At 58.0% G+C, this 24,690-nt stretch overlaps 2 protein-coding genes, 1 long non-coding RNA gene and 2 pseudogenes across 13 annotated transcripts; 1 reads left to right on the top strand and 4 right to left on the bottom strand.

The window, feature by feature from the left end:
* Positions 1-783: 783 nt before the first annotated feature.
* Positions 784-5,554, top strand: EOLA1 (endothelium and lymphocyte associated ASCH domain 1). Of its 11 annotated transcripts, none has more exons than XM_081793870.1 (4): positions 784-912; positions 3,308-3,455; positions 3,574-3,856; positions 4,704-5,554. In XM_081793870.1, exons 3-4 carry the CDS (start codon positions 3,604-3,606, stop codon positions 4,964-4,966), a joined length of 516 nt encoding a protein of 171 aa, XP_081649996.1. In that variant the 5' UTR covers positions 784-912; positions 3,308-3,455; positions 3,574-3,603; the 3' UTR covers positions 4,967-5,554. The 11 variants fall into 11 exon arrangements, with proteins under 11 accessions (XP_081649996.1, XP_081649998.1, XP_081650004.1 ...); XM_081793872.1 differs by having other exon boundaries at positions 787-916; XM_081793869.1 differs by lacking the exon at positions 784-912 and adding an exon at positions 927-1,068.
* A 595-nt stretch (positions 5,555-6,149) lies between these two features.
* HSFX3 (heat shock transcription factor family, X-linked member 3) lies at positions 6,150-8,112 on the bottom strand. Its single transcript, XM_081793867.1, has 2 exons — positions 7,524-8,112; positions 6,150-6,854 (listed from the first exon to the last, which is right to left on the bottom strand). The coding sequence occupies exons 1-2, from the start codon at positions 8,019-8,021 to the stop codon at positions 6,264-6,266; spliced, it is 1,089 nt and encodes a 362-aa protein (XP_081649993.1). The 5' UTR covers positions 8,022-8,112; the 3' UTR covers positions 6,150-6,263.
* Positions 8,113-10,780: 2,668 nt separating this feature from the next.
* LOC145714459 (melanoma-associated antigen 8-like) lies at positions 10,781-19,476 on the bottom strand (annotated as a pseudogene).
* Positions 19,477-19,857: 381 nt separating this feature from the next.
* LOC145714458 (melanoma-associated antigen 8-like) lies at positions 19,858-21,440 on the bottom strand (annotated as a pseudogene).
* A 105-nt stretch (positions 21,441-21,545) lies between these two features.
* On the bottom strand, positions 21,546-22,983 carry LOC145714659 (uncharacterized). Its single transcript, XR_014136924.1, has 4 exons — positions 22,900-22,983; positions 21,945-22,047; positions 21,672-21,788; positions 21,546-21,611 (listed from the first exon to the last, which is right to left on the bottom strand). It is a non-coding gene; the product is annotated as an uncharacterized LOC145714659 (long non-coding RNA).
* Positions 22,984-24,690: the final 1,707 nt, after the last annotated feature.

Below are 24,690 nucleotides of genomic sequence, written 5' to 3'. Positions count from 1 at the left end.
CACCGCTCCCCAGCCCCAGCTCCCAACTTCCTCCCAGCTCTCCCCCTCCTGCCCCAGCTCCGGCTACCCAAACAACTCATTTCTACCCCGCCCCTCTCCAGCTCCCCTTCTCAGCTCCGCTCTGCTCCTCCCTACCCCCACACCCATGGGTTCCCTGGCTCCTCCCCTGAACCCCCCCCACCAAACACAGCTTTCTCTCAGCTCCGCCCCCTCCTGCCCCAGCTCCGCCTACCCAACCTCCTCAGTTCCACCCCGCCCCTCTCCAGCTCCGCTTCTCAACTCCGCTCAGCTCCTCCCAGGGCCCTCCCCCCAGGGGTCCCCAGCTCCTCTGACTCCATCCCTCACAGTTTCTCCCAGCTCCGCCTCCACTGCCCCAGCTCCATCCTGCCCCTGCTCCAGCTCCTCCTGTCAGCTCTGCCCTCCTCCCCAGTGGTCCCCCAGCTTCCCCTTTGGCTCCACCCCAAGCTCCCCCCTGCAACTCCCCCAGTTACACCTCCCCAGGCCCACCCTGCTCTTCCCACAGCTACTCCTCCGCAGCTTTCCCATCTCCGTCCTGCTCCTTCCCGCTCATTGCCCTAGGTCCTGCCCCAACTCTTTCCCACAACTGGCGCCAGCTTCTTCCACAGCCCTGTCTCACGGCTCCTCCTACCCCAGCTCCTAACCCACAGGTCCGCCCCCACCTACTCCTCCCCCAGCTCGGCCTCCCGCCGCCCCGCCCACAGCCCCACCCCCAGACTCGACTCGCCCCGCCCCTTCCCCCCACCGCCCCACCCCCATTTCTATCCTCCTTCCGGTTCCGCTCCAGCCGCCAGCCCCAGCTCCCTATCAAGCCTGATGGTCCCGCGCGCCTCCCGGCCCCTTGAGTCCAACGACGTCTCCTAGCGACCGGGGCCTGCGGGCCTATGTGCGTGTGTACGTAAGTGCGTGTCCACGTAACTGCTTGGCTGCGTGCCTACGGGCTTTCGCCCTGGCGTGCTGCGTACCTCCGTGTGCGTACGTAACTGCGTGGGTACGAGCCGGCGTATGCCCCGCAAAAAAGGAGCGGCAGCGTCTGTGCGGGTGCGTCAGGTGAGGGGCTGCCGGCACCCGGCACCTGTCAGCGGTCCCTGGTGTCGGGCCGCGGCGATGGCGGGACAGCCACGACGCGGACCGGGCGCTCTGTCCTCTCTCGGTGGGCCGCGTCGTCTCCTCGCCTGGGCGTGGGAGGCGGTCGTCCCGGCGCTGGTGGCCTCGCAGGGTCACGGGAAGCGGACGGTCCCGCCCGGTGGCCGCAGCCGAATCGGCTGAGCGCGCCTGCGGTGGGCGGGGGCGGGGAGACCCGCCACGCGCGAAGGGAGCCAGGAAGCCCGTGCGGCTGCGGCCTGCTCGACCCTCGGCGGGACGGTGCCTCTGGGCTGGGGGTTCCCGGACCAGAGGTCTGGAAGCAAGCTCAGAGCGGCCGCGGACACCCTTCCCTGTCCCCTCCTCCCGCCACCATCACATGCCCGCGACGTACGTGTGCGCGGAGAAACGCGACCATACCTTTGCACGGGCCCCGGTCCGCAGTCATTCCGGCCCTCCCCGCCTCCCGCTGGGCCCTTAAGGGCCGCGACCTCACCGAGGCCGCCGGCTGTGCGGGGTTCAGCCTGTTGCCCCTGTCGCTCCTCCCGGGGGGGGGGGACTTCCAGGATTTGACTGAGGGGAACTGGACTATAGGGCCCCCAAATCCTTCCCGTGTGACAGTGTGAGGGCCTGGTGTCCTCTTTCTCCTGTTGGATACGGGTCTGCTAGGCTGTGAGAACACGAGCCACTTACATGAAATGGTTTTCTCTGCTGCCGGCTGGGGCCTTATGTGGTTAGCAGAACCAACCCGTGAGTGAGGTGCAACGTGGAAGGCTGAGAAGTGAAGGAGGGGTGTCAGTCGCGTCAGGGCTGTCCGGCCGTGAGTTCCATGAAGATGGACAGGCACGGGGCAGGTCGCTGGTGCCTGCGGCAACCGGTGTGTTCATGGAGGAGGGCGGGCAGTGCGAGGGGAAGAAGTAGAGACTGTGAGTGTAGACCGCTGCTCCTGGGACCTCTGCTATGCAGAGGTTTAGACAAGTTGGCAGGTGCTGGAGACACGTGCGGGCTCAGGGGCTGGGTTGGGGGGGGGTCTTTGTCCCTGCAGTGAGGGGTGTGCAGGTGTGGCTTTCTAAAAGCGAGACCATCTACTCACAGGGGAGGGGAGTAGGGCTGCCTGAGCAAGAGCAGACGGAGTGAGGTCCTCCAGTGAAGGACTGTGCTTGGCCCAGAGCACAGCTGAGGGCAGGTGGCCGCGCAGCTCAGCCCCAGACAGAGGGAACGCAGGGGGTGTGGTGCCAGGGCGGCAGGACGGTGGGTTGGGAAAGGGGTGATCCCAGGGCCTTATCTTTGAGAGTAGATGTGTTCTCTTAAACGAGAGGAGGGGTTGAGGCCAGGTTTATGTCCTTCGAGAACTGGGAGGAGAGATGATCCAGATTCGGGGTGCTCCTGAGTGCAGCGCAGTGCCCCAGGCCCTGTGATGAGGATGATGATAATGATGAGGGGCGGCCACTGTTTGTGGCTGTCCTGTTAGGTGCCACATGCCGGGCTAGGTGCCCCTGCACCTTGTCCCCGGTCCTCGCGGCCCCGATGGAGACTGGGGCTCCTTGAGGTGCCAGGACCCAGCTGAGGCTCGTGCTCCTCCCACTGCACAGCTCTGCCGTGCGCAAGGAGGAGGGACCCCCTCGTCCAGGTGCAAGGACAAGGGGTAGGTGCACTCAGGTCCCCTGCAATCATGGGCCGTCTCTCTATCCCTCGGCGCCTCCTTCTCAGCTATAGAGCAGGGTGACGAAGCGCTGCCTTACTGGGTTATGTGAGGATCGAATCCTGTGATGTGTTGATTGTGCCCACCCCAGTGCCTGGCATGGAGACGGTGCGTGCGCCCTGGTACCAGCTGTTCCTGCTCTGGTTCCTGGTTTCTCTAGGCCCGGGTCAGGGTCGGGGGGTGTCTGTTGATGGTGGAGAGCAGTGGGGCAGGAAGGGGTCAGAGGAGGGTGGCACCCAAAGGGGTCGGGAGGAGACAGCTGCCAGGACCATGTGCGATCACAGGGCGCCCCCAGCGCTGAGCTGAGGTCGGATACCAAGGGTTTGCGCTCAGCAGCCCCAGGGTGGCGAAGCCCAGGATGTCCCTGTCTGTGCTGGGAGAGAGGTAGAGCCAGCTCACTGAGCCGTCCAACCGAGGGGCCCCTCGCCATCTGTGCTCTCCTGGGGCTCAGTGACCTCTGATGTAGAACTGACCACAGGCTGTCCTGGCCATGCCTTTCTCTAGCTATCCCCGCCCTCCTCTCTGAGGTCCCCAACGACTCCATGTGATGGACACGTCATCCTGACCGCCGGTCCCTTCCTTTGTGCCTGTCAGCTGACCGTGTAGTGACAGAGGAGGAGGAGCCAAGGCTCTCCGTTCCCCCACCGTCCAGGTCAGTGGGGTGTCAGGGCACCCCCGGGGGACCCTGGGGAGAGGTCTTGCCCCCAGGTCATGAGCTTGGAGCGCTGGGCACGATGCCTGTTGACCTTCGTGGTTCTGTGTCTCCGCAGGTCTGGTGAGGCCCAAGGCGCTCTGGGGAGATGAAGTTCGGCTGCCTCTCCTTCCGGCAGCCTTATGCAGGTTTTGTCTTAAACGGGGTCAAGACCCTGGAGACGCGTTGGCGTCCTCTGCTGAGCAGCCACCGGAACCGTACCATCGCCATCCACATTGCTCACAGGGACTGGGAAGACACCGCATGGAGGGAGCTGCTGGCGGAGAGGCTTGGAATGACCCCTGCTCAGATTCAGGCCTTGCTTCTGGAAGGGGAAAAGTATGGCCGTGGCGTGATCGCTGGCAAGTGATGAGAAGCCGCATGCTGCTGAGACACCCCCAAGGGCTACTCCCCAGGACCTTGCTCAGGAGTTTTGTGCCTTGTTCCCTTGTGTGAGCTGCTTGGTGTGGGGGCCGTGTTTTCTTTAAGCAGCACACCTTCGGCGGGGCAGCAGGGGGCCCTGGGACTGGGGATGGGGGGAGTTGCTGAGGTCCCACGACTTCAGGTGAACCCTGCTTCCGCTCTGGGCCTCAGTGCCCGGTTCTGACCTGAGAGACAGGGACAGGTTCCAAGTGTGCATGTGACCTTCGCTCACGGTTGCGCATGTGTGCCCGCGTGTGTGCGTGCGACAGAGACCGTGGAGGCAGCACGGTGCACACAGTGGGTCGGGCAGACTCCAGACCCCGGGCTGTTGCCGGGCTTCCTGTGCGATGCCCCATCCCCACTGTCCCTGCATCCTGGGTGAGTCCCCTAAGCCCTCGGTGGGGGAGGTCCCACACGAGCACCTGCCACCTGCTGAAGTGCTCGGGGACCTGAGTGCCTGTTCCGCCCAGCATCTGGGGCCCTTCTGGTCTGACCTCTGCCTGTTGCCCTAAGCTCTCTGGCTGGGGCCAGCCCATTATTTGGGGGTGGTCGTTGAGGACGAGGCCCTCCGCTCCGTTTCGCTCCCTCCCTCGGCCTCACCCAGAACGCCCGAAGCAGACTTTGGCGTGTCGGGTATGCTCAGTCCGAGGGGCCCAGTGTACCCGGTGTCCCCTTGGGGAGACCCTCTTGGTCTCTGGTGGTTGTAACTTTGAATAATCATGTTCTCCAACAGGAGGGCCTTGGTTTCTGGAAGAAAAACCATCGTGTGCTTCTCTTTGTGCTCAGGGCTTGTTGACATTGGGGAAACTGTACAGTGCCCAGAGGACTTAGCCCCTGATGAGGTTGTGGCGCTGGAGAATCAAGCTGTGCTGACCAGCCTGAAGCAGAAGTACCTCACCGTGCTTTCAAACCCCAGGTGGTTACTGGAGCCCATACCCAGGAAAGGTGGAAAGGATATCTTCCAGGTAGACATCCCAGAGCACCTGATGCCCTTGGGGCAGGACGCCTGGCGAGTGCGGAAGGTTACCGAGAAACCGGCTAAATCGTGACCCGTCCACTGACCGTCATGCCGCAGACCTACAAGCCCGGTTCAGTCTGAATCGGCCCTGCCACTGTGTGCTGTTCGTGGAAACAGGTCTCTCCACTCAGATGCAGGGGACAGGGCAGCGGGACTTTCCTCGTGAGATGCCTATCTGGGCTCGCCGGCAGTCTCCAGGACTTCGACGTTCGGGATAAAGGGGAAGCGGCCAGTAAATGTCTTGGTGCCGCCACTACTTGAGTCCTTCTGATTTCTGGGTCGTACAAAGACATAGGTCTGAAGACGACCAGTTCGTGTTTCCTCCTCTCGTTGTTCTGCTCAGAACTCATAGGACGTTTGAACAGCATCCAGGGGACCTTGTGGGAAGGCTGGGAGCGGGCGCTAAAGGGGTGTGCAGGGGTGGCCAGCCACGGTGCCCCCGTTCACCATGACGACAGCATCAGACTGAGACACAGCATCCGTCTGTTCTTACAAATGACTCTTACTCTGTTGTCAAAGCGTCCCTTGGCCCATGAAGTATGCGTGTTCGACACATCCCACAGCTAGCTACTTCATGGCCAAAGGAAGGATCCTAAATACAGCACCGATGGGAAAATGATTAAGTCGTGTTGTGTATTCTGTGGGAAATCTTTTGTTGTTGTTGTGTGCTTTCTTAGCAAAGTTTCTGGTGGTCCTTACCGATGGGGAAGATGGGCTGTCCCTCCCCCACCCCCACCCCCAGGCATTGACTAGAATGGCCCGTCTCTTCTGAGCAACAAGAAAGTGGCCCCACGTCCCTTGGCAGATGGGGTGGCCCTGCTTTTAGGTGGGCCTCTTTGGCAGGCCCCTGGCTCTTGGGCTAGAAGCGCTCAGCTGCTGATCAGAAACTTCCCGGCATCACAGGGGCACCCGTGAGGAAAAGCCCTCCTGTTTCAAACACACGAATGATACGAGGTGACACCCCCAAGGTCAGGAGTGAGGCGGTTCTGTCTCCTGACCCGCAGGCGAGGCTCAGGGGACCAGATCTTCCTGGGCTTGCCTCCTCCATGCTCCCTAGCCAGGTCCTTGGCCGAGGCTGCAAAAACGCTGCCGCTTCGAAGGACAGAGGACAGTAGGGGGCCAGAACCTGTCTCAGGCCAGGATTCCCAGCCTCCCCGGGCTTATCGCATAAGGTGTGTGTAGCATCATACGTGAGAAAGAACACAGATTCGCGGTTCTAGTCAGACTGTTTATTTACTCCCGCGGAGTTGTGTTTGTTTCCATTAAAGCCAAAAATAGATTGACGGTTACAGTGGTGAGTTTTTAGCTGTCGTCAGTGGCCTGTGAGCCTAGGGACCCGGATTTTCCTTGAAATGTTCACAGAGGGCACACTTGTAATCTGAGGAGCCCTCCTGCTCCTCGTTCTCACTGGGGGCCTCGTTTGGGGACATGACTGACAGGGCCGCCAGCAGGATGGAATAACAGGTGTTATACAGAGACATCACCGTACCATAGTCGGGGTAAACTGGGGGGCTGATGGGCAGTTCCCCTGCGTCATCCCTTCTGGCAGTAGCCAGGGGCGCAAACATCATGTTCCTGGAGGTGCCCTCCCCACTCAGGCCACCTGGCTCACTCGGGCCATGAGTTGCCATGGCGTACCCGGCTGCGCTGCTCAGAGACCAAATGCCAGAGAAGGCGAAGGACTGGCTGCCGCTGGGACCCTGAGCGTTTGGGGCTGCGCCGGGGACCGTCTTGTCGTCGTTGGCGGGTTCCTCGTGATGGATTCGTGGGGACTGTCTTGTTGCTGCCACCGGCTTCTTTCTCTTTGGAGTTGGTGCACTGGTGCCTAGCCAGGTGGTGGTGACTCTCAGGTCACTTTTCCTCTGAATGTTCCCGAGCAGGAAAGGCTTGTCTCTCTGAAAGTTGGCGTTGCGGTAAATCTGAAACGAGATGCGAGATTCATCATTTTAGTCATTCTGGGAGGGAAGATTTGTGTCTGCTGCCACCGAGACTGCCACCTCCTTTCCCTCTTCTCCCTCTCCCTCCCCGTTCCTCCTCCCCTTCTCCCCCATCCTCCCCCTTGCCTCCCTCTCCCTCCTCTTCCCCCCACAATCCCCTTCCACCTCTCTCCTTCCTCTTCTTCTCCCCCCCTCCGCCTCCTCCTCCCATTCCCCCTCCCCCCTTACCCCCCCCACTCCCCGCCCCTGGATCCCCCCACCACCGCTCCCTGCCTCTGGCCCCTCCCACAGCAGTCATAATGGTCTGGTTCTACTATGGAGAAAAGATCCTTTTAAGTTGTCTACAAGGCTCACTATGCCCTGGGACCTAACTAAACTCACTGAATAAAGACACATAAAGCCCAGTTGAAGGGATTCACATACCTATTTGACGTTACCTGGCCTCTGAATGTTTAGTCATACATGCACACTCCATCTAAGGGGGTTGTAGGTTAATAGGAAAGCCTAGACTTTCTCATCTCTCCATAATGTCTCTCGAGAAAGAAAGTTGTCCTCGGAAATTAAACCCTTTCAGTAGATCATTCATCTGGGGTCTACTAGGAAGGTGCTGAAAAGACAGAAAACATGGGAAACCAAGGACTTTCTACTTACCAGCATTCTCTTATTCCCTGGGGACTGATTCCCCCAAGGGTCGGTTGCGCGTATTTTGCTGAAGCCGTACAGGTTCAGCAGGCGGATGAAAGTCTTCAAGCTGTCAGTTTCAAAGATTCTCTCCGCGCCTCTGCGGTGAAGAACCTCCCTCTGGAAAAGGTCTTTGTCGATGATCACGGTGTCCCCGGCATCGTTCCAGCGCACCGACGTGAAGGTGTTGTCCTCCAGGATCATCCAAAGCTTTCTTGGGAAGGAGAGCCCAAGAATACTGTTGTTTTCTCCCAAGTTGGCGGCACCTTGGTTTGGGGCCTGTGGTTGTGGGTTGTCTTGGGGGCCTGGATCTTGGATCACTGCTTGGTCCCTATTCATCACCAAAATCTCCCCGGAATCCAAATTTGGATCCTGGGATGAACTAGATGGTAATTCTGGTGCTGGCTCTCCATCATCAGATGGGGCCAGCTTCCCTTTGGGTATCTCCTTAGCACTCTGACTAGCCATGGAGCTAGTCTAGACCAGGAGCACTTTTGCCATGAGAATGTCTCACTGACCTCTCAAGTCGCAAATGCCTTCGGTCAGTATGGGGATGCCCAATATATACCGTCCACAAAATTCTAGAATCTCGTAGTGAGGCAACCAGCTACCTAAGTCATCGGCTCTTTATTTGTCATGTGATGTCACAAAGGTGGCTCACAGCTGATCTGGCAAGGCAGCACTGGCCAAGTGTGGGGGAGGGGATGGGCACAGGGCCCCCAGCTTCTCTCTTTTCCAAAAGAATATGCAAACATCTGGTTTGAGTTCCCAGGAAGGGCTCCTGTCTGCAGCCAGGAACATTGTTTCATGGGACCAGGCCCTGGATGGGAAGAGAAACCATGATCCGAGGTCTACTCCCACTCCAGGGATGGGGGAGACCAGTTGCTGGTCTCTCAGATTTGGTCAAGAGCCAGGCCCTGGTTAGTCCTGGCTTGGGCTGCCCCCAAGGCTGCTTGGGTCAGATGGATCCTTGGGGTCGGTACCTGTCAGAAGATGGCAATCCCTAGAGGACTTGGCCTAGTCTTACTTGGTAGCCCCCATTTATTCCTACCTGCCCTCCCCCCCCCCATACTTACTACCTTGGTCTCTTCCAAAATTTCCTGCTGGTTACTTGGTACTACTCAGAAAGGCCCCAACAAAAAGTCCTGTTTTCATGCCCCCTGTGTCAAGTGGTCCTCAGGGTAGGGTCTCAGTTAGGCCCCCTTTTATGCTGCCCCCACACAATTCTGTTTTTGGTCTCTCCCAACTGTTCCTGCTAGTTAGTTGGTCTTGCTCAGATAGGCCCCAACAAAGTGTCCTATTTTCTTGTCCCCTGGGTCAAGTTGTCCCCAGAGTAGGGTCTCATTTGTAGCGTCCTTTTCATTCCTGCCCCCCTCCAATTCCTGCTTTGATCTCTTCCAACTGTTCCTGCTGGTTAGTTGGTCCTGCTCAGATAGGCCCAAAGAATAAGTCATGTTTTCTTGCCCCCAGGTAAATTGTCCTCAGAGTTGGGTTTAAGTTCGTAGCCCACCTTGTTTCCTGCACCCCACACGCTTCCCTCCTTGGTCTCGTCCAACCACTCCTGTTGGTAAGTTTGTCCTGCTCATGTAGGGCCCAACAAAGAGTCCTATTTTCTCTCCCCTAGGTCATGTTGTCCCCAGAGTAGGTTCTCATTTGTAGCCTCCCTTTGTATTCCTGCTCCCCCCATTCCTGCTTTGTTCTCTCCCAACACTTCCTGCTGTTTAGTTGGTCCTGCTCAGATAGGCCCCAAGAATAAGTCATGTTTTCTTGCCCCAAAGTAAGTTGTCCTCAGAGTTGGGTTTAAGGTGGTAGCACCCCTTTTATTCATGCACCACACACAATTCCCTCCTTGGTTTCTTCCAAAATTCTCCTTGTGGTTACTTGGTCCTGCTCAGATACGCCCAAAGAAAGAGTCTTGTTTTCTTGCCCCCCTAGGTCAGGTTTTCCCCAGAGTAGGGTCTTACTTTGGTGCCCCCCCCCACTTTACTCCTGCCCCCCCCCCCCCACTTCCTGCTTTGGTCTCTTCCAACTGTTCCGGGTGGATAGTTTGTCCTGCTTAGATAGGCCCCAACAAAAAGTGCTGTTTTCCTGCCCTCAAATCAAGTTGTCCTCAGAGTATGATTTCAGTTGGGAAGTCCCCCTTTTACTACTGCCACCCCCCGACACACACGTCCTGATTTGGTGTCTTTCAACTGTTCCTACTCGTTAGATGTTCCTTCTCAGGCCCCAACAATACTCCTGTTTTCTTGCCCCGAGTTCAAGTTGTCCTCAGAGTTGAGTTTCAGTTTGTATCCCCCCCCCCCCATTATGCCTGTTCCCCACATACTTCCCTCTTTGATCTGTTTCAACTGTTCCTGCTGGTTAGTTGGTCTTGCTCAGAGAGGCCCCACCAAGATTCCTGTTTTGTTTTGTTTTGTTTTGTTTTGTTTTGTTTTGTTTTGCTCCCTAGGTCAAGTTGTCCCCAGGGTAGGGTCTCAGATGGTAGCCTCCCCTTTTATTTCTGCCCGCCCACACTTTCTGGTTTGGTCTCTTCCAACTGTTCCTGCTGGTTACTTGTTCTACCTAGATAGGCCTCAACAAAAAGTCCTATTTTCCTGCGGCCTAGATCAAGTTGTCACCAGAGGAGGGTCCTAGTTGGTAGCCTCCTCTTTGATTTCTGCCCCCCACCCACACACACACTTTCTGCTTGGGTCTCTTCCAAATGTTCCTGCTTGTTAGTTGGTCTTGCTCAGATAGGCCCCAACAAAAAATCCTGTTTTTTTTTGCGCCCAGGACAAGTTGTCCTCTGAGTTGGGGCTCAGTCGGTAGTACCCCTTTTCTTCCAGCCCCCCACATACTTTCCGCTTTGGTCTCTTCCATCTGTTCCTGCTGGTTACTTGGTCCTGCTTATATGGCCCTCAACAAAGAGTCCTGTTTTCTTGCCTCCAGGTCAAGTTGTCCTCAGACTAGGGTTTCAGTTGGTACCCCCTTTTATTCCTGCTTCTCCCCCCCACACACACACACTTCCTGCTTTCGACTCTTCCTACTGTTCCTCCTGGTTAGTTGGTCCTGCTCAGATAGGCCCCAACAAAGAGTCATTTTCTTGCCACCAGCTCAGATTGTCCAGAGTTGGGTTTCAACTGTTAGCCCCACTTTTTTTCCTGACCCCAGCACTCTTCCAGGTTTGGTCTCTTCCAACTGTTACTGCGAGTCAGTTGGTCCTGCTCACATAGGTCCCACCAAGAGTATTGTTTGTTTTATTGCTCCCTAGGTCAAGCTGTCCCCAGAGTAGGGTCTCAGTTGTTAGCCCCCCTTTATTCCTACCCCACCCAATTCCCGCTTTGGTCTCTTCCAACAGTTCCTGCTGCTTAGTTGGTCCTGCTCAGGTAGGCCCCATCAAAGAGTCCTATTTTCTTGTCCCCTAAGTCAAGTTGTCCTCAGAGTAGGGTCTCAGATGATAGCCCCCCTTTTATTTCTGCCTCCTCCCACTTTCTGCTTTGGTCTCTTACAACTATTCCTGATGGTTCGTTGGTCCTACTCAGATGGGCCCCAGGAAAGAGTCCTCTTTTCTTGCCCCCGAGGCCCAGTTTCCCTCAGTGTAGGGTTTCCTTTGGGTGCCCCAGTTTTATTCCTTCTCCACCTAACACTTCCCTAGGTGGTCTCTTCAACTGCTCATGCTGGTTAGTTGATCCTTCTAAGATAGGCCCCAGGAAAGAGCCCTGTTTTCTTGCCCCCTAGGTCACATTGTCTTCAGAGAAGTATATCAGTAGGTAGCCCCCTTTTTATTCCTACCCCCTCCGCACACTTTCTGCTTAGCTGTCTAACACCTGTTCCTACTGGTGAGTTGGTCCTCCTCAGATAGTCCCTACAAAGTGTCCTAGTTTCTTGCCCCCAAGTCAAGTTGTCCTCGGAGTACGGTTTCAGTTGGTAGGCCCTCTTTTATTCCCTCTCCCACACTTCCCGCTTCCGTCCCTTCCACCTATCCCTGCTGCTTAGTTGGTCCTGCTCAGATACGCCCAACAAAGAGTCCTAATTACTTGCCCCCTAGGTCAAATTGTCCCCAGAGTAAGGTCTTAGTTGTTGGCGTCCCCTATTATTCCTGCACCCCCTACTTCCTGCTTTGGTCTCTTCCAACAGTTCCTGATGCTTACTTGGTCCTGCTCAGGTAGACCCCAATAAAGACTCCTATTTTCTTGCCCCCTGGTCAATTTGTCCTCAAAGTAGGGTTTCAGTTGGCAGCCCCACTTTTATTCCTGCTGCCTCACCCACACAATTCCTGCTTTGGTCCCTTCCAACTGTTCCCTCTAGTTAGTTGGTCCTACTCAGACCCCCCCCCCCCAAATTCCTGTTTCCTTGCCCCCAGGGCATGTTTTCCTCAGAGGTGTGTTTCCGTTGGTAGTCCCCCTTTTATTCCTGCCCCCACACACTTCCCCCTTTGGTCTCTTCCAACTACTTTGGTAACTTGGTCCTGCTCAGATAGGCCCCAACAAAGAGTCCTGTTTTCTTGGCCCCAGGTTACATGGTCCTCAGAGTAGGGCCTTAGTTGGTAGCCCCACTTTAATGCTGCCACCCCGCTTCAAGCTCTTGTCTTCTCCAACTGTTCCTGCTGATTAGTTGGGCCTTGTTAGATAGGCTGCAGCAAAGAGTCCGGTTTCCTTGCCCCCTAGGTCAAGTTGTCCTCAGAGTAGGGTCTCAGTTTGTAGGCCCCCTTTTATTCCTACCCCCTCTGCACACTTTCTGCTTAGCTGTCTAACAACTGTTCCTACTGGTGAGCTGGTCCTCCTCAGATAGTCCCAACAAAGAGTCCCGTTTTCTTACCCCCATGTCAAGTTGTCTTCAGAGTAGCGTTTCAGTTTGTGTCCCCCCTTTTATTCTCTCTCCCCCACTTCCCGCTTTGGTCTCTTCCACCTATTCCTGCTGGTTAGTTGGTCTTGCTCAGATAGGGCCCAACAAAGAGTCCTCTTTACTTGCCCCCTAGGTCAAGTTGTCCCCAGAGTAAAGTCTTAGTTGTTAGCCCCCCCCCCCCTTTATTCCTGGGCCAACAGTTCTTGCTGGTTAGTTGGTCCTACTCAGGTAGGCCACAACAATCAGTCCTATTTTCATGTCCTTATGTCACGTTGTCCTCAAAGTAGGGTTTCTGCCGGTAGCCCCCTTTTTATTCCTGCCACCCCCTTACACACACTTCCTCATTTCTTCTCTCGTAATGGTTCCTGCTGGTGAGTTGGTCCTGCTCATGTCGGCCCGAAACAAGAGTCCTGTTTTCTTGCCCCCTAGGTCAATTTGTCCTCAGAGTAGGGTCTCAGTTGGTTGCCTCCCTTTTTCTCCTGCCTCCCCACATGCTGCTTTGGTCTCTCACAACTGCTACTATTGGTTCATTGGTCCTGCTAAGATAGGCCCCAACAAAGAGTCCTGTTTTCATGCCCCCAGATCAAGTTATCCTCAGAGCAGGGTCTCAGTTGGGAGGCCCTCTTCTATACCTGCCCTCCCCACTTCCTGGTCTCTTCCAACTGCTCCTGCCGGTTAGTTGTTCCTGGTCAGATAAGCCCCAACAAAGAGTTCTGTTTTCTTGCTCCAGGTCAAATGGTCCTCAGAGTAGGGTCTCAGTTGGTAGCCCCACTTTTATTGATGCCTCCCCTCACTTCCAGCTTTGATCTGCTCCAAAGGTTCCTGCTGGTTAGTTGGTCCTGTTCAGATAGACTCCAACAAAGAGTCTTGTTTTCTTGCCCCCATGTCAGTTTGTCCTCAGAGTAGGGTTTCAGCTGGTAGCCCCTTTTTATTCCTGCACCCCCCTCACACACTTCCAGCTTTGGTCTCTTCCAACTGTTCCTGCTGGTTAGTTGGTCCTGCTCACATAGGCCCAAAAAAGAGTCCTGTTTTTTTCCCACTAGGTCAAGTTGATCTCACAGTAGGACCTCAGTTGGTAGACCCCCTTTTATTGCTTCCACCAAACACTTGCCGCATTGGTCTGTTCCAACTGTATCTGCTAGTTAGTTGGTTCTTCTCAGATGGGCCGCAACAAAGAGTCCATTTCTCAAGACCCCTAGGTGAAGTTATCCTCAGAGTATGGTCTCAGTTGGTTGTACCCCTTCTATTCCTGCCTCCCCCCTCTGCCTGCTTTGGTATGTTCCAACTGTATCTGCTGGTTAGTTGGTTGTCTTCAGATAGGCGCCAAGAAAATGTCCTATTTTCTTGCCCTCTAGGTCAAGTTTTCTGCAGAGTAGGGTCTCAGTTTGTAGCTTCCCCATTTATTCCTGCCCCCCCACCCCCACCCCCGCTTCCTCCTTTGGTTTAATCCAGTTTTTCCTGCTGGTTGGTTACTCCTGCTCAGATAGGCCCCCCAAAAGAGTCCTGTTTTCTTCTTGCCCCAGGTCAAGTTCCCCTCCGAGTAGGGTTTCAGTTTGTGCCCCCCCCCCATTGTTTTCTCCCCCCATGCTTCCCGCTTTGGTCTCTTCCAGCTGGTCCTGCTGGTTAGTTGGTCCTGCTCAGGTAGGTCCCAACAAAGAGCCCTGTTTCTTGCCCCCAATGTCAACTTGTCTGAAGAACAGGTTCTCAGTTGGCAGCCTCCCTTTTTTCCTGCCCCCCAATCCTTCTTTGGTCTCTTCCAGCTGTTCCTGTTAGTTAGTTGGTCCTACTCAGATAGGCCGGAACCAATAGTCCTGTTTTCTTGTCCCCTATATCAAGTTGTCTTCAGAGTAGGGTCTCAGTCGGTGGCCCCCCTTTTATTCCTGCCCCTGCAATTCACACTTTGGCCTCTTCCAACTGTTCCTGTTAGTGAGTTGGTCCTGCTCAGATAGGCCCCAACAAAGAGCCCTGTTTTCTTGGCCCCAGGTTACATGGTCCTCAGAGTAGGGCCTTAGTTGGTAGCCCCACTTTAACGCTGCCACCCTGCTTCAAGCTTCTGTCTTCTCCAACTGTTCCTGCTGATTAGTTGGGCCTTGTTAGATAGGCCACAGCAAAGAGTCCTGTTTCCTTGCCCCCTAGGTCTAGTTGTCCTCAGAGCATGGTCTCAGTTGGTAGCCTCCCCTTTTATTCCTAACCCTTCTGCACATGTTCTGCTTGGCTGTCTAACAACTGTTCCTACTGGTGAGCTGGCCCTCCTCAGATAGTCCCAACAAAGAGTCCTGTTTTCTTGATCAAGATCTGTTTTTCCAGATCAAGATGTCCTCAGAGTAGTGTTTCAGTTTGTAGCCCCCCTTTTATTCTCTCTCCCCCACTTCCCACTTTGATCTCTTCCAACTATTCCTGCTGGTTACTTGGTCTTGCTCAGATAGGGCCCAACAAAGAGTCCTCTTTACTTGCCCCCTAGGTCAAGTTGTCCCCAGAGTAAGGTCTTAGTTGTTAGCCCCCTTTTATTCCCGCGCCCCCTACTTCCTGCTTTGGTCTCTTCCAACAGTTCCTGCTGCTTAGTTGGTCCTGCTCAGATAGGCCCCAAAGAAGAGTCCTGTTTTCTTACTCCCTAGGTCGAGTTGTCCTCAGAGTAGGGTCTCAGTTGGTAGCCCTACTTTTATTCCCGCACCCCCCACATTTCCTGCATGGGTCTCTTCCAAATGGTCCTGCTGCTTAGGTGGTCCTGCTCACATAGGCCCCAACTTAGAGTCCTGATTTCTTGTCCCATAGGTCAAGTTGTCCTCAGAGTCGGGTCTCAGCTTTTAGCCCCCCTGTTATAACTGCCCCACCCCCACTTCCCGCTTGCTCTCTTCCAACTGTTCCTGCTGGTTAGCTGGTCCTGCTTAGATAGGCCCCAACCAAGAGTCCTGTTTTCTTGCCCCAGGACAAGTTGTCCTCAGAGTAAGTTCTCAGTTGGTAGTCCCCCTTTTATTCCTGCCCCTCCCTCACTTCTCGCTTTGGTCTCTTCCAACTGCTCCTGCTGGTTAGTTGTTCCTGGTCAGGTAGGCCCCCAACAAAGAGTCCTGTTTCCTTGCCTCCTGAGTCAAGTTGTCCTCAGAGTCGGGTCTCAGTTGGTTGCTCCCCTTTTATTCCCACCCCCCACACACTTCCCTATTTGGTCTCTTCTAACTGTTCCTTCTAGTTAGTTGGTCCTGCTCACCTATGTCCCAACACAGAGTCCTGTTTTCTTGCCCCCTAGGTTAAGTTGCCCTCAGAGTAGGGTCTCAGTTGGTAGCCCCCCCCACCCATTCCTGCCCCCCGCCCCGCACTTCCTGCTTTGGTCTCGTCCAATTGTTCCTGCTGATGAGTACATCCTGCTCAGATAGGCCCCAACACAGAGTCCTGTTTTTTTGCCCCCAAGTCAAGTTGTCCTCAGAGTAGAGTTGCAGGCAGTAGCCCTGCCTTTATTCCTGCACATCCCAACTTCCCGCTTATGTCTGCTCCAAATGTCCCTGCTGGATCCTTGCTCTGCTTAGGCCCCAACGAAAAGTCCTATTTTCTTGCTGCCTAGATGAAGCTGTCCCCAAGGTAGGGTCTCACTTGGTAGGCCCCCTTTATACTCGCAGCCTCACCCCACACATTTTGCTTTGGTCTTTTCCAAGTATTCCTGCTTGTTAGTTGGTTCTGCTCAGATAGGCCCCAACAAAAAGTCCTATATTCTTGCTCCCTGGTCAAGGAGTCCTCAGAGTAGGGTTTCAGAGGGTACCCCTCTTTTATTCCTGCCTCCTCACTTCCCACTTTGGTCTCTTCCAAATGTGCCTGCCGGTTAATTGTTCCTGCTCAGACAGGGCAAACAAAGAGTTATGTTTTCATGCCCCCTAGGTCAAGTTATCCTCAGAGTAGTGTCTGAGTTTGTACCCTCCTTTTATTCTTGTCCTCCCCCAATTCCCACTTTGATCTCTTCCAACAGTTCCTTCTGGTTAAGTGGACCTGCTCTGATAGGCCCCGACAAAGACTGATTTTCTTCCCCCAGGTCAATTTGTCCTCAGAGTTGGTTTTCAGTTTGTAGCCCCACTTTCATTCCTGCCACCCCCCAACACACACACACACACACACACACACACACACACACTCACTTCCTGCTTTGGTCTCCTCCAAATGTTCCTGATGAGTTGGTTCTGCTCAGATAGGCACCACCAAGAGTCCTGTTTTCCTGCCCCCTATGTCAAATTGTCCTCAGAGTAGTGTCTCACTTGGTAGCACCCCTTTTATTCCTGCCCCTCCCCACTTCCCGCTTTGGTCTCTTGCAACTGTTCCTGCTGGTTAGTTGGTCCTGCTCAGATAGGCCCCAGCAAAGAGTCCTGTTGACTTGCCCCCAGGTCAAGGTGTCCTCAGAGTAGGGTCTCAGTTGGTAGGCCCCCTTTATTGCTTCCACTTGCTGCTTTGGTCTCTTCCAACTGTTCCTTTTGCTTAGATGGTCCGGCTCAGATAGCCCCCAAGAAAGAGTCCTATTTTCTTGCCCCAGGTCAAGGTGTCTTCAAAGTAGGGTTTCAGTGTTTAGTCCCCCTTTGTTCCCTTCCCCCTCTTCCCGCTGTGGTCTCCTCCAACTGTTCCTACTTCTTAGTTGGTCCTGCTCAGATAGACACGCACCAGTAGTCCTGGTTTCTTGCCACCGGGTCAAATTGTGTTCAGGATAGGGTCTCAGATGGTTGCCTTCCCTTTTATTCGTTTCCCCCACTTCCTGCATTGGTCTCTTCAAAATGTTAATGCTGGTTAGTTGCTCCGGCACAGATAGGCCCCAACAAAGAGTCCTTTTTTCTTGCCCCCAGGTTAAGTTCTACTCAGAGAATGGTTTCAGGTGGTTGCCCCCCTTTTATTCCTGCTGCCCCCCGCACAGTTCCTGCTTTGGTCTCTTCCTACTGGTCCTGCTGATTAGGTGTTCCTGCTCAGATAGGCCCCAACAAAGAGTCCTGTTCTCTTGCCCCCAGTTCAAGTTGCCCTCAGAGTAGTTTCTCAGTTGGTAGCCCCCCGTTTATTCCTACCCCCAACAAAGTTCCGCCTCGGTCTCTTCCACCTGCTCCTGCCGGTTAGTTGGTCCTCTTCAAATAGGCCACAACAATGAGTCCTTTTATCTTTCCCCCAGGTCAAGTGGTCCTCAGAGTAGGGTTCCAGTTGGTAGCCCCCGTTTTACTCCAGCCACCCCTCCCCAGCACACACTCCCATCTTTGGTCTCCACCAAATATTCCTGCTGGTTAGTTGGTCCTGCGCATTGAGGCCCGAGCAAAGAGTCCTGTTTTCTTGTCCTCTAGATCAAGTGGTCCTCAGAGTAGGATCCCAGTTGGTAGCCCCCCCACCCACTTTCTGCTTTGGTCTTTTCCAACTGTTCCATCTGGTTAGTTGGTCCTGCTCAGATAAGCCCCAAAAGAAAGTCCTGTTTTCTTGCCCCCAAGTCACGTTGTCCTCAGAGTTGGTTTTCAGTTGTTAGCTCCCCTTTTATTCATGGTGGCCACACACTTCCCACTTTGGTCTCTTCCAACTGATCCTGCTGGTTAGTTGGTGCTGCTCACGTATGCCCTGATAACGCGTCCTGATTTCTTGCCCCTAGGTCACGTTGTCATCAGAGTAGGTCTCAGTTGGTAGCCCGCACGTTCCACACCTCCTCCTCAGGGGCACAGTTGTTCTCCAGGAGGACCACCCCCAAGACCAGCACCAGGAGGCTGGCCGTGGGCATGCCCTGCCTACTGCTTAGCATCCCATCACATATCAGGCCAAGGATGGTGACCAGGAAGAAGGAGTGGTCTCTGGGGTCCACTTCCCTCACGTCAACACCAAAGACTAGCTGCAGATACTCGCAGGCTTGGTGGAAGATCACGGAGACGTGGTCCTGGTCATCTTGGCTGACCGCCGCCAGCATCTCCGCCTGTGTGGTCGGTCGGCTGCTGAGTGCGATACCTGAGGAGCAGGAATGCCACCAGGTCAGCCAGCTTCAGGCTGAATGCGTCTGGGAGCGAGGGCTGGGCTCCTCCTGGGTCCCCTCTGCTGCCGGACCCCTCCTCATCGGGGCTGCTGGGGTCCTCATCGGACTGGCTCCACGGAGCACCTGCCATGTCAGCGGGGGAGGGGCAGGCACTCGGAAGGCTCAGACTGACTCTGTTGAGGGGCCCAGGCTCCCTCTGTCCTCCTTCTGCATCCTCGCCAAGAATGGCCGCAGGACCCAGGCCCTGCCCTCTGCCCACTTGAGGTGTCCCAGCCGCCTCCCCCCGCCCACACACACACACACACACCCCGTCCCGTGGCTGTGAGACTCCGCTGTGGAAGTCCGGCCCGACTTGTCCACCCAAATGCCCATCCTGCCCATGGCCCTTCACAGAAGGACACGGGTGCCCGAACTCTGGCAGGTTCCTTCTGTGTGTCCTAGGGACCTGAGTCCTTCGGTCCTCCCCCCCATGTCCCCACCTGGACTCCCTAGCCCGGCCCGTGCCCCTGCCCTTTCTGACCTGGGATCCTGTCCCTCACCCCAAGGTCCTCAGCTCCCTCAAACCCCCGAGGTACAGTTGAGTGGACGCAGCCTGCGGCTGCCCTCTCCAGAAACCCCGGGGCCTCAGCGGGGCCTGAACGCCTCTACCCAGGGTGGGTGGGTGTAGTAGGCCCTACCGCTCTCCCTCAGGTCCAGACACCAGCTCCAGGAAGAGCCTGGGCCCATCCCTCTGGGGCCCCGAGTCTACCACCCTTAGCCCCGCTGGGAGAAGGGCTCCGCCTGACCACCCTGCCGGGGTCTCTCGGGCTGCCGGCTGGACTGACCTGGATTCCGGGATGGGGGGCCGGCCGTGCTCCCTCACATGTCGACGTGCACGCCTTGCTGCCCGGCCGGGCCCCTTCTCTCTGCCGGCCCGAACCAGGCATCCCAGACCGAGGCCCCCACCTCTGTCACCATCCTTTCCGGGATCCTCACCTTGACTCTGACCGGCTCGGGCCGTGCCCCCGCCCTCTGCACAGCTGAGTCTGTGCGCCTCAGATCCAGGCTCTCACTCCCCGACTTCCTGGAGACAGAGGCAGGGAGCCCACCGCAGCCACTGTCCCCTCCCCGCTACATTGTGATCAGCTGCCCGGAAGGCATCGCACTGAACCGAGATCCCAGGCCAGCCTGGCTCGGGCAGGGCATCTCCACTGCAGGGCTCCCCCCCTGGAGCCCCACCGCCTCAGCCTTCTTTCATTTCTTCTGCTCCTCTTAGGGGACCTTTCCCTGCCTTCCCATGGGGACCGCAGCTGCTAGATAGTCACCTATGGGCGAGACGTGTCCTGCCTCTCCTAGTGTCCTCACTGCCAACACAGGGCCCTTCCGAGAGTGAGCAGAGCTCGGCGAATGTCCGGCCACAAATGTCCCAGTGAGCTGGGGACCTCTGCTCAGATCGGGTGTCTCCTCCTTTCTTGGAGACCCAAGCAAAGGCAGGCACACATCTCTATGTCCCTTGTCCAGAATGACAGACGACAAGGGACGAGAAGCAAGAACGAACATCTTTTACTTCTCCATGTCCTGAAACCATCCGTTTACTGCCAAGGTCTTCACGTTTGCAAGACATCCCTGTCTGTGCCCAGCCCAGGCACCGCGATTCCCTTCTGGATCCCGAACGAGGACGGAAGGGTTCCCAGCTCGTTGCACCAAACGGCAAAACTCTGACTCTCGAACACCTGTGGCGTGGGTGCCACTCCCACGCTGAGCCCGAAGCTCACGAAACCTTCTATGACAAGGAACAACATCTGAAAACTTCCTCGAGGAAACAAAGATCGATTTCCGAGGCCACGTAGACAGAGAACAAGAACCCACCCAAACGTGCTCTTGGCCCCGCTTTCCCCCAAGCCGCCCTGGCCCTCCACTACTCACAACGCCCAGCGCCCGCTCTGCTCGCACTCGCAGGCGAGAAGTGGCCTGGCTTCGTGCCCCGCAGGAGAAGCTGCTCGACCCCAGGCGGGAACGGGCCCGGCTGCCCCTCGGGCTCAGGCCCGCTCTTCCTCATGGCTCACAGCCTCTTCGGACAGACACGGAGACCCCGGGCTGCCTGCTGTTGACCGCGAGGATGTGCTGCAGCACTTGCACGCCGCTGGTTTCTGCGTGGGCCCTGGGACCCCACAGGAACTCGTAGCGTGCGGGCTCGCTGCCGGGCACCTGCCGGTACTCCAGGTACCCTTCCTGCACCCAGACTTCGGTCAGCAGCTCCCTGGGCTCCCCATAGAATACGTGCTCCCTGCCGGCATACACCCCCATGACCCCCAGCGCTTCCCACACCGCCTCCTCAGGGGCACGGTCGTCCTCCAGGAGGATCACCCACAGGACCAGCACCAGGAGGCTGGTCTTGGGCATGCCGTCCCTACCACTCGGCGTCTCATCGCAGCTGAGGCCCAGGATGCTGACCAGGACGTAGGAGTGCTCGCGGGGGTCCACTTCCTTCACGTCGACTCCAAAGACCAGCTGCAGATACTCGCAGGCTCGGCGGAAGATCACGGGGAAGCGGTCCCGGTCATCTCGGCTGACCGCCGCCAGCATCTCCGCCCGTGTGGTCGGCTGCTTGGTGCGATACTTGAGGAGCAGCAGCAGCACCAGGCCAGCCACCTTCACGCGGAGCGCATCTGGGAGCGAGGCCTGGGCCCCTGCCGGGGCCCCCCAGGTGCTCGACCCCTCCTCATCGGGGCTGCTGGAGCCCTGGTGGGACTGGCTCCCCGGAGCGCCTGCCATGGCACTGGGGGAGGGGCAGGTGCTCCGAGGGCTCTGGGGAGGACTCGGGGACCGGGCAGCAGCAGATCCCTCCTCCAGGGGGACCAGAATGAGGACAGAGCAGGAGGAGGACAGGGAGCAAGAGGAGGAGGAGGAGGAGGAGGAGGAGGAGGAGGGAGACGGGCCCCCCCCTCCTCCTCCTCTGCTTTCTCCTCCTCCAACTCCACCTCCTCCTCTAACTCCACCTCCTCCTCCAACTCCTCTTCCTCCGACTCTACCTCCTCCACCTCCAACTCCACCTCCGACTCCACCTCCAACTCCTCCTCCTCCAACTCCTCTTCCTCCGACTCCACGTCCTCCACCTCCACCTCCACCTCCACTTCTTCCACCTCCTCCTCCTCCACATTCAACTCCACCTCCTCCACCTCCACCTCCAACTCCACCTCCTCCACCTCCAACTCCACCTCCTCCACCTCCTCCACCTCCTCCTCCACCTCCTCCACCTCCTCCACCTCCTCCTTCTTCAACTCCACCTCCTCCACCTCCTCCACCTCCTCCACCTCCTCCTCCACCTCCTCCACCTCCTCCTTCTTCAACTCCACCTCCTTGTCCTCAGGCTCTGGCAGCGGTGCATCCCATGGCAGCGGGACCTCTCTTGGCTCCTCCTTAAGCTTGCAGAGCGCACCCCTCTCACCCAGGGGCATGATGGTCGCGAGACCCTGAACACAGATGAGGGGTGGCTCCTCAGGGGGAGGCCCAGCCCACAGAGCCCGAGCTCCCAGGCCTGAGAGCGGGGCCGCGTGGGGGTTGGGGGCCGAGGGGTCCCCTCTGGGGTGGGATGGGCGAGCCCCCGGCCCCACGCGCGGAGCACGCACCTCGCCTGGACAACCGACTGGCACGCGGCCGCGCCTCCTCTGCTCTGTGACCTCGGGACTCCTGCCTCAGACCAAGGCCTCAACTCCAGAGCTCTCCGAGCCCCTGGAAGACGGAGGGAGGGAGGGAGGGAGGGAGGGACAGAGGGGGCGCCTCAGGGTCTCAGGGTGGGTGCAGACCGCGTGCACCGCCCCGGGCCCCCACCCCCCACTGCGGCCAGGAGGTTCTGGCCAGGACTCTGGGCGCCCCCCCACCCCGGGAGCCCCCACCCCATCCAGCCTGGACCTGCCCCTTCTGGGCCTCCGCTGACAGCCAGAGCGGACCCGAGCGGCAGGGCAGGCCTCCTGGGCCCTACGTAGGTGTCCTGGGCTGGGAGGCAGCGCCTCCTCTCTCCCCTGCACCCCGGCCAGGGCCCGGGATCCTGCCTCGGCTGACCGGGGTCCAGCCCCGCACACCAAGGCCCTCCCCTCGCCCAGACCCACCGCGGGGGCGGCTTTCCGATGGCGGCCCCGGGGCTGGGGTCCAAGGGGCCTCCGGCCGTCCTCCCGCACGGCTCTCCCGGGGAGCCCCGGGCCCGCTGCCTCCCACCAGAGCCCTCCCGGCCCGGCGAGGTCCGGGCCAAGGCGGCTGGCGTCGCACGAGGCGACCAAGTCCGGGGAGGCCCGGGGCCGATGGCAGGGGCTCACATGGGTTCCTTGGGGTCCCTCAGCCCTGTCCTCTCGTCCCCATCCGGACTCCCTGGGAGGCCTGGGCCTCGGGCTCTGCCGCCTGACGCCGGCTCCTCGCGCGCAACCAGCTCTCGGTCGGGCTGGGACCCAGAGCCCGAGGCCGCCCACGCCTCACGCCCTGGTCACAGTCGTCGTGGCCGCGCCACCCTGCGGCCTCCACCGCCGCCCCCACCGCCGGACTCATTCCCCTCTGGGTCCCGGCTCCCTCGCTCCTCCCTCTGGGCCTCACCTCGAAGCCCACGAGGCTCGGCGCCCTTCCCGCGCCCGACGGGCTTCGAGGCGCAGGCCGGAAGACGCCGACGACGCCGAGGCCCCCTCGCCCCGCCCCGCCCCGCCCCGCCCCGCCAGTCTCTTGAGACCCGGATGCGGAAGTCCAGACACCCCGCGGGGCCTCAGTCCCACTAGGGGCTTCCCTAGGCTGCCGCTAGGGGTCGCCTTCCGGGCCGGGGCCTCCGTTCTGGGGGCCGGAGTCCCTCCCTCGGTGCTCCCTCCGTGGCCTCCTGCACCCCGGGGATGGCCTGGGCGCGTGGCCGCTGACGAAGGGAACTCGTGCCCCTCAGACCAGGGTCCGAAGGTCTCTGGGACGCACCGCCCAGGCTCAGGGACGGGGCGCCCGCCACCTCTGGCCACCCGATGCAGGGGCTCCCCGGGCCTGCGGCACGGACTGACTTCGTAGCTCTGGGCTGGGGTGGACCTGGTCTCCTGACAGCACCTGGGCCCTCCTCCCCTCTGCCCGCCGGAGCGGCTGCTCCCGACCGACAGCGGGTCCTCGGTTCTCCCCAGCTCACCCATCCGACCCCCACTCCCCGGTCCGGGTGATCCGAGACCCGGATGCCCAAGTCCAGCCTCGCCCAGTGTCCCCATCCCTCCCGGGGGCCTGCGCGGACTGACTCTGTTGTGGGGTCCTGGCTCCTTTGCCTGCAGATCCCTCTGCTCCTCATTAGGAATCGCCCCAGGACACGGGCCCTGCCCTCTTCAGAACTGAGGTGTCCCAGTGCTCCCCCCGCCCCCTGCGCCTCCTCCGGTGTCTCTGAGACCCGGCTGCGGAAGTCTGGCCCGACTCTCCTCCGCGAGTCCCCATGCCTCCCAAGGGCCCTTCTCAGAAGGCGTGAGGTCTTGAACTTTGGGACGTCCCCTCTGTCCTGGGGACCTGAGTCCCTCAGTCCTCCCTCTGACCCCCACCTGGACACCGTGGCCCCGTCCTGTGTCCCTGCCCTTTCCTGACCTAGGATCCTGTCCCTCACCCCAAGGTCCTCAGCTTCCTCAGATCCCCGAGGCACAGTTGAGTGGACGGGGCCTGCGGCCACCCTCTACAGGTAGCCCGGCACCGCGGCCCAGGCTGATCTCCTCTCCCCGGGGCGGGATGGGCCCTGCGGATCTCCATGAAGTCCCGACACCTGCTGCAGAAGAGCCTGGGCCCGTCCCCGCTATTATTCCTGCCACCCCGCCACACACACTTCCGACTTTTCTCTCTTCCAACCGTTCCTGCCGGTTACTTGGTCCTGCTCAGATAGGCCTGAACAAAGCCTCCTGTTTTCTTGCTCCTAGGACAAGTTGTCCTCAGAGGAGTGTCTCAGTTGGTAGCCCCCCTTCTATTCCTCCCCCCTCTCTTCTTGCTTTGGTCTCTTCTAGCTGTTCTTGCTGGTTGGTTGATTCTGCTCTGACAGGGCCCCAACAAAGTGTTCTATTTTCTTGACCCCATGTCAAGTTGTCCTCAGAGTATTGTTGCAGTTGGTAGCCCCCACCCCCCCCCCCCCCGTTTATTCCTGCTGCACCGCCCCCCCCCCCACAGTTCTTGCTTTGGTCTCTTCCAACTGTAATCACTGGTTTGTTGGTCATGCTCAGATATGTCCCAACAAAGAGTTCTGTTGGCTTGTCCCCAACACAAGTTGTCCTCAGAGTAGGGACTCAGTTGGCAGCCCCCCTTTTACTCCTGCTCCCTCCCACTTACCGGTTTGGTCTCTTCCAACGATTCCTGATGTGTAGTTGGTCCTGCTCAACAGGCCCCTATAAAGAGTCC

This window comes from Panthera onca, chromosome X (assembly GCF_046562875.1).
Source record: "Panthera onca isolate mPanOnc1 chromosome X, mPanOnc1 haplotype 2, whole genome shotgun sequence".
Classification (NCBI taxonomy): Eukaryota; Metazoa; Chordata; class Mammalia; order Carnivora; family Felidae; genus Panthera; species Panthera onca.
This window is presented reverse-complemented; position numbering and strand designations above follow the sequence as displayed.

Bases quoted from the DNA above. Each gene is read 5' to 3' on its own strand.
- HSFX3 (XM_081793867.1), bottom strand. From the start codon at position 8,021: ATGGCTAGTCAGAGTGCTAAGGAGATACCCAAAGGGAAGCTGGCCCCA. The intron at 6,855-7,523 runs GTAAGTAGAAAG...ATCTCGTTTCAG, and splicing joins CAGGGAATAAGAGAATGCTG to ATTTACCGCAACGCCAACTT.
- EOLA1 (XM_081793870.1), top strand. From the start codon at position 3,604: ATGAAGTTCGGCTGCCTCTCCTTCCGGCAGCCTTATGCAGGTTTTGTC. The intron at 3,857-4,703 runs GCAAGTGATGAG...CTTTGTGCTCAG, and splicing joins TGGCCGTGGCGTGATCGCTG to GGCTTGTTGACATTGGGGAA.